The sequence below is a fragment of the Panicum virgatum genome, chromosome 4N (assembly GCF_016808335.1).
Source record: "Panicum virgatum strain AP13 chromosome 4N, P.virgatum_v5, whole genome shotgun sequence".
NCBI lineage: Eukaryota > Viridiplantae > Streptophyta > Magnoliopsida > Poales > Poaceae > Panicum > Panicum virgatum.
Window position 1 is genome coordinate 42,330,004 of NC_053148.1, and position 8,033 is coordinate 42,338,036.

The 8,033-nt window shown below is 52.8% G+C and overlaps 2 protein-coding genes across 2 annotated transcripts; one reads left to right on the forward strand and one right to left on the reverse strand.

Annotated features, from left to right (window-relative positions):
- Positions 1-2,366: 2,366 nt before the first annotated feature.
- LOC120671231 (serine/threonine/tyrosine-protein kinase HT1-like) lies at positions 2,367-4,066 on the forward strand. The gene is made up of 3 exons (XM_039951513.1): positions 2,367-2,861; positions 2,969-3,424; positions 3,554-4,066. Exons 1-3 carry the CDS (start codon positions 2,367-2,369, stop codon positions 3,803-3,805), a joined length of 1,203 nt encoding a protein of 400 aa, XP_039807447.1. The 3' UTR covers positions 3,806-4,066.
- LOC120671232 (GDSL esterase/lipase At4g26790-like) lies at positions 3,997-7,276 on the reverse strand. The gene is made up of 3 exons (XM_039951514.1): positions 6,783-7,276; positions 4,495-4,984; positions 3,997-4,371 (listed from the first exon to the last, which is right to left on the reverse strand). Exons 1-3 carry the CDS (start codon positions 7,194-7,196, stop codon positions 4,178-4,180), a joined length of 1,098 nt encoding a protein of 365 aa, XP_039807448.1. The 5' UTR covers positions 7,197-7,276; the 3' UTR covers positions 3,997-4,177.
- Positions 7,277-8,033: the final 757 nt, after the last annotated feature.

The window sequence follows — 8,033 nt, forward strand, 5'->3', positions numbered from 1 at the left end:
GGTGCCAGCCCATGTATCCAAAAGTGACAAGATTGATAATGTTAAAACACATGCAAATAAGTTCTAAACTAAAAAAAACTCTAAAACACAAATCAGGCATCAAAATTAAATTTCGATTGAAGCATGTTTGTTACACTAAGATTTTTAAATCAAGACCACACATGACTATGTTTGGATGATACTTTTATTATTAACAATGTTTATAAAGTTCGAACATCTTTTAATATTGTGAAAAGTACTTAAATAAAACTAACAAATGATTATTCTATGAACAAAAAACAAGATGAACAAATAATTTAATATAATGGATAAATTAATCTACAAAGTGAACAAATAGCTCGACATGTGAACAAATTATTCTAACATGCAAATAATGTAGTCTAAATAGCCAAAAAAAAATTAACGTCACGAACAAATTCTTAAAAAGAACATTTCCTTAACATATATATTTGCTAAAATTTAGTTATAAAAAAGATGAATAACATACATGATGAAAACAAAATATATTGTAAAGAAAAGAAAGAAAATAAAAATATGAAAGGAAATAAAAAGAAAATAAGTAAAAGATGGGAGAAAGAAAAATAAAAAAAAATATTATAGAAAAAAGAAGAAGGATAAAAAAGGAATATATAAAACAAAAGAATAATAAAATTAAAGAAAGGAACAAAAACAAAAGAATAAAAAATCACTACATACAGAATACTGCGTGCAACGAATCTGGGCAAGAGTGGAAGCATTAGCATCAATCATTACTTTTCCTTGGGCCGAATCGAAAAATAACTAATAGAAACCTTTTAGTTTTAGGTGATAGGACATCGAATCAGCGTGTGATATATAGCATTGCTTGAAATAGGAGTGTGGAATGGTAGTGGGGGCTTTAGCAACCCCTTTGACTTGCTAGCTGATTTGATCAAAGTGGGCCCACAGAAGCAACATGGTCATGTTACCATCTTCCACTCTAGGGTGGCCTACTAATCAAATTTGACAGTGGTGCGACGTGCGAGATATATGCCATTTCTCCCTTGTTTCATATTGTCCACCGATACAGATACTGTGGTCACTGATGCTCTTTTTCAAAGAATTTTGGTGATGCTACTAGGTGACCATGTTCCCCACTGGAGTGGCAACGGAATATCTTTTTTTTTTCCCAAACGGCTCAATATGCAAAGAAAGAATCGATGCCAAAACAAAGCTCGACTAATTTATTGGGCCAAATGTCAGGGTACAAAAATACCATCATCGGCCTACATCCCATCACTGTACTGGGCCACCCGCAGTGGGCTACACCCGAGTCTCGAAACTGGCCCACTACAAAATGCTTCGCCTCCTACCTTTCCCTTCTCCCCCTTCACCCTCCCCGTCTCCCTCCCCGGCGAAGATCATGACGCATTCGCTGATGCAATCCCCATCGGCGGCTCGCAGAGCGACGAAAGCGCGAGCCGCTGCTACGTCGGGAGGCGGCGGCACCCTCTCCGCTCGCCGCGCCTCTCGCCAGTCGCCACCACCCTTTTCCCCGGCGCGTTCTACGCTTAGCGTCTCGCCGCGGGTCATGTCACCCCCAAGCTTTTTCCCTCCCCTTTTTCCGTCGCAGATATATCTTTTCTTCCCCGGCGCTTTTTTCTCGCTCGTTGTAGATATCCCAAGCTGGGGGCTGGGGGGCGATGTGATCAGAAGCGGAGCTCCCGATCTAGGTGGTGCTAGCGGCTGCGAGAGAAAAGGTGCGGCCTTTTCTGAACTGCATCTTCACGAGACATCCTTGAGCACCTTTACTCTTTCCTTCCCGGCTTATCTCTTGCTCCGGAGTCAACAGCACCAGCCAGGGCTTCTCAAGGGTGCCTGCCTGCCTGCCAGAGAGAAGGAGGAAGAAGGAGCGTCTCCTTCGTCCTCGCCGCTGCGCCTGCGCGTGCGCCTTTTCTCCGCTCCCGTGCCGCCGGCCGGCCATTTGCGTCGTCCTAGCTCCGCTCCAGGAAGCTAGCTAGCATCAGCTGGGGCGTCCGTGGCACGCGCGCGTGGTCTGGATAGGGTAGGGTAGTGCTAGCTGCTAGCGACTGCGCGCGTCGTCTTTGGGATCGGATCGCGTAGGCATCTGGGCTTGCCGGCCGGGGCCGCCCGCCGTTGCATGCATGGCCGGTGACCGGTGAAGATGCTTTGCTTGACGCGAGGTGACCGGTGAAGATACCTTGCTTTGGTTTGCACCGAGTCGTGACTTGTAAGATTCCGAGCGCGGCGGCCGCGGCGTTGGTGGTGTGGCGAGCAATGCTCGTGGCGGTGGCGCGGCCGTCGTCAGGCGTGTCGCTCCGTCGTGGTGCCCGCGCCGCCGGCACGCGGTGTGCGCCGCCGTGCGGCTCTTGATACTGGCGCCCCGCATGCTTTCGTGCTTCCGGCTGCCGCGCGCGGGCGGCGGCAGCGGCGGCGGGGACGCGGCGGGGGCGGCGTCCCCCCGGCGCCCGTCGCTGCCGTTCGCGGCGGGGCTGTTCGCGGCGTCCCCCTCGACGTCGGGGCGCGGGAAGAGCCCCTGGCCGTCGGAGGCGGACGACATGGAGAAGAAGCGGTGGGACAGCATGGAGTCGTGGTCGATGCTGCTGGACACGGTCATGGGCCCCGGCGGCGAGGGGTCCCGGGACAGCGGCGGCGGCCGGCGCGAGGAGTGGATGGCCGACCTCTCGCAGCTCTTCATCGGCAACAAGTTCGCGTCCGGCGCCAACAGCCGCATCTACCGGGGCATCTACCGGCAGCGCGCCGTGGCCGTGAAGATGGTGCGCATCCCGGAGCGCGACGAGGCCCGCCGCGCCGTGCTCGAGGACCAGTTCAACTCCGAGGTCGCCTTCCTCTCCCGCCTCTACCACCCCAACATTGTGCAGGTCATCCCTCCCCGATCCATCATCCATCTTGTTAATTCGATCCGCCATTCGACCTAGCTCATGCTCAATCCAGTTGCTTGCTGGCTGCAATGGCGTACTACGTGCAGTTCATCGCGGCGTGCAAGAAGCCGCCGGTGTACTGCATCATCACCGAGTACATGTCGCAGGGGACGCTGCGGATGTACCTGAACAAGAAGGACCCCTACTCTCTGTCGCCGGAGACGATCCTGAAGCTGGTGCTGGACATCTCGCGGGGCATGGAGTACCTGCACGCGCAGGGGGTGATCCACCGGGACCTCAAGTCCCAGAACCTGCTGCTCAACGACGAGATGCGCGTCAAGGTGGCCGACTTCGGGACCTCGTGCCTGGAGACCAAGTGCCAGGCCACCAAGGGGAACAAGGGCACCTACCGCTGGATGGCGCCGGAGATGACCAAGGAGAAGCCCTACACGCGCAAGGTGGACGTCTACAGCTTCGGCATCGTACTCTGGGAGCTCACCACCTGCCTGCTCCCGTTCCAGGGCATGACGCCCGTGCAGGCCGCCTACGCCGCATCCGAGAAGGTGAACCACCTCTCTGAATTCCTGTCTGAATTTGTTTGCGTTGCGCTCGTCTTTCAAATCAAAGTCAATCAAAGACGGAAAAAAACAAAAAGAAACTGATCGAAGAATTTGATCCTGCTGATGACTCAGAACCTGCGCCCGCCGCTGTCGAGCTCGTGCCCGCCGGTGCTCAACAACCTGATCAAGAAGTGCTGGTCGGCGAACCCGGCGCGGCGGCCGGAGTTCAGCTACATCGTGTCGGTGCTGGAGAAGTACGACCACTGCGTGAAGGAGGGGATGCCGGTGATGGCGCACCAGGAGCTCAGGCTCTGGCGCTCCTTCGCCAAGGTCTTCAGGATGGGCTGCATCGCCAACAACTTGTCCATACCGGTGCACGCGTGAATGATCCGTCAGTCAACTCATCATCGCTCCTACCATAACTGAACCTCAACTGCTGCTGCTGCTGATTGTCATTGTCTCTCCATGCTTGATCTGCCTTGTCTGATCCAGAGACTTTTTTTTTTTTTGAAAATTTGATCCAGAGACTAAGAACTAGTAGTAAGTAGCATCTACCTATCTGTCACAAATTGGCATAAAAAGACGTCCTGAACCAAGTGTAACTCGATCGATCCAATGTGTAAATTTAGCTTTTATCTTTCTGCTCATTTGAAACCCAAAGAATACAGCAATCGACAGCATCGAACACAGACTCTAGAGTGCATTCTTGAAAGACCAACCAACCCTATGTACTACTAAACTGTGCTGCATCTGCCGTCAGAAGAGCTGCTCGTAGCACAGGTCCAGCGTCTTCTTGGCGAAGAACTGGTTCACCTTCTCGGTGGGGTGGAACGAGTCCCAGAAGAAGTACTTGCCGGCGTCCTCGCACGTCATGGGGCTCTTGTCGTTGCACAGGTAGGACATCTCCACCTTCCCCGTCGCGCAGCACCCCTCCTCCACGTTCTCCAGCCCTGCCGCCGCCCGGTCATCAGAGAATTCCAAACAAAATCCGCCATGAGAATTCCTGTCGAGTTCGCAAATCGCAACGTTTTTCATAGGAGACTCAGCAGCTGGTCTCTTGCTAGCTAGCTCACCGAGCGTGGCAGGGTTGGTGATGAGGTCGAGCATGTTGTGGTAGACGTCGATGTAGGCGACCTTGAGCGCCGGGCGCGACGCGGTGAGGCGGCGGAGCATGGCGAGCAGCTTGGCGTTGTAGTCGCGGGCCACCTGGTTGTACTCCTCGACGCAGCCGCCGCGGAGCGCGTTGAGGGTGCGCTCCAGGGGCAGGCACCCGATGGGGCTGAGCCCGGCGAAGGTGACCCGCCGCGCGCCCAGCCGGTGGATCTCGGCGAGGAACCGCTCCGCCTGCGCCACCAGGAAGTCCTCGAACCCGGCCACCGTGAACTCCGCGAACCGGCCGGTCACGAGCAGGAAGTAGTTCTCCAGGAAGTCGTTGGTGCCGATGCTCACGACGTAGAGCGCGTCGGAGACGATGCGCCGCGCCCGCGCGCGCCCGGCGTGGCGGCGCAGCCGCCGCTGGTACTCCTTGAAGTACTCCACCTCCTTCCACAGCGGGATCACTGACTTCACGCCGCCGGGAAAAGGGTCGAACAGGGAGCGTGCGGTTTTCTCAGGTCAGGTTTGAAGAAGAATCGAGGGGAATAATAATCACATTGAATGACGAACATGAAGAGGATCTGGGATCGTGATCTGCACATACGCACAGTGCATGCCACAGTGTGCGAGATCGTCCTGCTTATCTGTAGATGGCTAGATTCAGATTCAGAGTTTGAATGCCCCCCACGACGTTCGCTCAGGATTCAGGAAACAGGGCGCGTACGCTTCACCCCCATTCAATTCGCGCGCTAATTCTTTGTGGGCTTTGTGGCCAAGGAGGGATTTTTTTTGTCCCGAAATGGTTGGGGGAGCAATCAACGAGATAGTGGTACAGACTGTTTGCAGTCTGAATAGTTCCTTCCACATGGAACAAACTGTCAAATGCCCCCACCGTTTGCACCTTTAGCAAACAGGGTTAAGCTGCTAGCTGTAGCAGATTAATAGAGCACGTGATTATATCTCAGTCCAAGTTAATGAAAGGAAGGAGATTCATTTTCAGAGAAATATGCAATAATTGTGCAAGGGCAATCTTGTTCGTATGGCTGTGTTTAGATCCCAAAATTTTACGCAAAAAACATCACATTGAATGTTTGGACAAATACACGGAGTATTAAATAAAATATATTTATAAAAGTTTTGCACGGATGGGTTGTAAATCGCGAGATGAATCTAATGAGTTTATTTAATTCATAATTTGCAACAGTAATGCTACAGTAATTATTTGCTGATTATGAATTAACTATAAATTAATTAGGCTCATTAGATTTGTCTCGTGATTTACAATCCATCTGTATAAAAAAATTTGCAAATAGATTTTATTTAGTACTTCGAAATAGTAAGATTCCGTTTCAACATTTTTATCCTAAAAAACTAAAAACGGCCAGTTCAAACCAAGGCGACCACGTTCATGTTAGAAAGGCATGTGCATGTGTCTTGTCAGGGTTGCTATCTTTGATAAAGTCAAGTGTTCTAACCTAGGATGATCATGCATGTTTTCTCTCTCTCCTTCCTATAACTATCTCTGTCTCACCGTTAACCTAGGTCCAACGGCCACAAAACTAGGTTCTTCATCCATCAACTTGCCTCTCTTCTTAATTGGCAACCGTAGCACTTTGCTTGCCTGACCAAACCCTTCTCCTGGCTCTTAAACACACTGGAGTCCAGTGACGGATCCCAGCTTGAAAGCCGCAACCATTCCACGCACTAAATGCTGGAGGTTTTAATGCCTCTGCAGTTAGTTGCCGAAGAGGAAGGAAGCAAGGAACCAAGAAAGAAAACCAGCTGAGTACGCTTCACGTCTTAGCAAACCCCGTAGCGCTAATTGGGTAACCACTACAGACTCTCCGAACCCTAATCTAGCCCGTACCCGTCTAATCCCCGGTTTTGAATGCTCCGTGTCTCTCGAGAGGAAAAGATGGTGGCTGAAAAAAAATGCAGTGCGTGAGTGTGGCCCAGTGCCTTCAATTCCGGGAGCTGCGAGACCACTGCAGATCGACTTCCCCGCTGCATTTCTTCGTCCCCGACCCGAACAAAGAGGGATGGCGAAAGGGAAATCTAACCGCTCGGCTGCCGTTCGGAGCCCTGCATGGCGCATGGAATCTTCTCCCCGGCAGCCTTTTCCTGCCTCCTGGCCCGTGCCCCAAAAGAACTTGCCATGTTCAGTCAGTCAGGTGTGCAGATCGAGCGCGAGGATCATGGTTCATGGAGGAGCTCGCATTGCGTGGGATCGATCTCTGGGTGGTCGGTGGATGGGTAGGTCGCGTACCAGGACGCCGGCGGTCTTGTTGTCGAGGCCGGTGCCGGCGGAGGCGAAGCAGACGCCGCGGGCGAAGTCCTGGATGCCGTAGGCGGGGTCGAGGTAGGCCGGGACCAGCGGCGGCAGGCCGAGCGCCTCGGAGATGAAGTCCGCCGGCAGGCGGCCGTTGCAGAACCGCCCCGTGGGCCGGGGCCCCCCGGCCATGTCGCGCCCGTACGGCGCGAAGTTGCTCTTGAGGACCGTGCCGATCGCGTTGTTGTTGCCCGTGTCCACCGTCGAGTCCCCGAACACGATCACCGCCGGCACATCCGGCGGCGCCGGCCTGGCGGACCCGCGCAAGCAGCAGCAGGACAGGGCGAGCAGGATCGCCGCCGCCGCCTGCCGCGGCGCGCAGGCCCGGCGGTGGCCGGGCGGCGACGCCATTCTGGGGGGAGGTGTGAGGTGGCCTTCCGGCACGGGGCGCGCTTGCGGCTGTGCTCTGCGGCTGCGGCCTGCGGACGCTGTCGGGTGGTGATGGCCATTAAATAGACGAGCTGCGGCCTGCGGACGCTGTCGGCTGCGGCTGTGGGGTCGCCGTCCGGCCGGCGGCAGACGAGCCCGTACGCAGCACAGCGTGTGCCGCGTTAACTGACGGAGGGGGCTTTCAAAGTTGCGTCAAGCGACGCATGATCTCAAACTTTTGTTGGATGGCGAAACCATCGCTCATGGGAGACATCGAAAAAGTGGGAAAGGTCATATGTGTGTTTTGCCCTCTGTTTAGCAATTTTATGGTCACATGCTATAGACTAAGGGTCTGATTAGTTGGCTACCAAAATTTGTCATGCTAAAATATACCATTTTTTGCATGTTCACATTTTAATATACCATGATGGAGTACATTTTTTAACTTAGCTCTCTTAATATGGGATAGAGGTTGTTTAGAATGTGCGCTGGCGTTTGAGGGTAAAAAAAAACAAGAAGCTGAGACCGGCCTAATTAAGAAAACCCATCCAAAAACTGTGACCTTCCTTTAGTCCAGCCCATGATCAGGCTTGTTAACTCCATCAAGATCTTCTGTCAAAAACACTCCATCAAGATGAACACACTTTTGCACAGTGTATTGATAATAAGCTATTGATTGCAATGTCTCGCAAGGATCCTCTTCTTCATTTGGTAAGTACCCCCGCAAGAGAAAACCCTTGTGCGTGGCACATTTGAGGCACATGCTGACGTTCAGGAACCCCTACCATTAACTGTATCAAGATGCCCCCACAGCTTAAC

What these genes read in the sequence shown, in the direction of transcription:
- LOC120671231 (XM_039951513.1), top strand. Translation starts at nt 2,367, where the DNA reads ATGCTTTCGTGCTTCCGGCTGCCGCGCGCGGGCGGCGGCAGCGGCGGC. An exon ending in ACCACCCCAACATTGTGCAG is followed by an intron (nt 2,862 to 2,968) that starts GTCATCCCTCCC and finishes TACTACGTGCAG; the next exon opens with TTCATCGCGGCGTGCAAGAA. An exon ending in CCTACGCCGCATCCGAGAAG is followed by an intron (nt 3,425 to 3,553) that starts GTGAACCACCTC and finishes CTGATGACTCAG; the next exon opens with AACCTGCGCCCGCCGCTGTC.
- LOC120671232 (XM_039951514.1), bottom strand. Translation starts at nt 7,196, where the DNA reads ATGGCGTCGCCGCCCGGCCACCGCCGGGCCTGCGCGCCGCGGCAGGCG. An exon ending in ACAAGACCGCCGGCGTCCTG is followed by an intron (nt 4,985 to 6,782) that starts GTACGCGACCTA and finishes GGCGGCGTGAAG; the next exon opens with TCAGTGATCCCGCTGTGGAA. An exon ending in CACCAACCCTGCCACGCTCG is followed by an intron (nt 4,372 to 4,494) that starts GTGAGCTAGCTA and finishes GGGCGGCGGCAG; the next exon opens with GGCTGGAGAACGTGGAGGAG.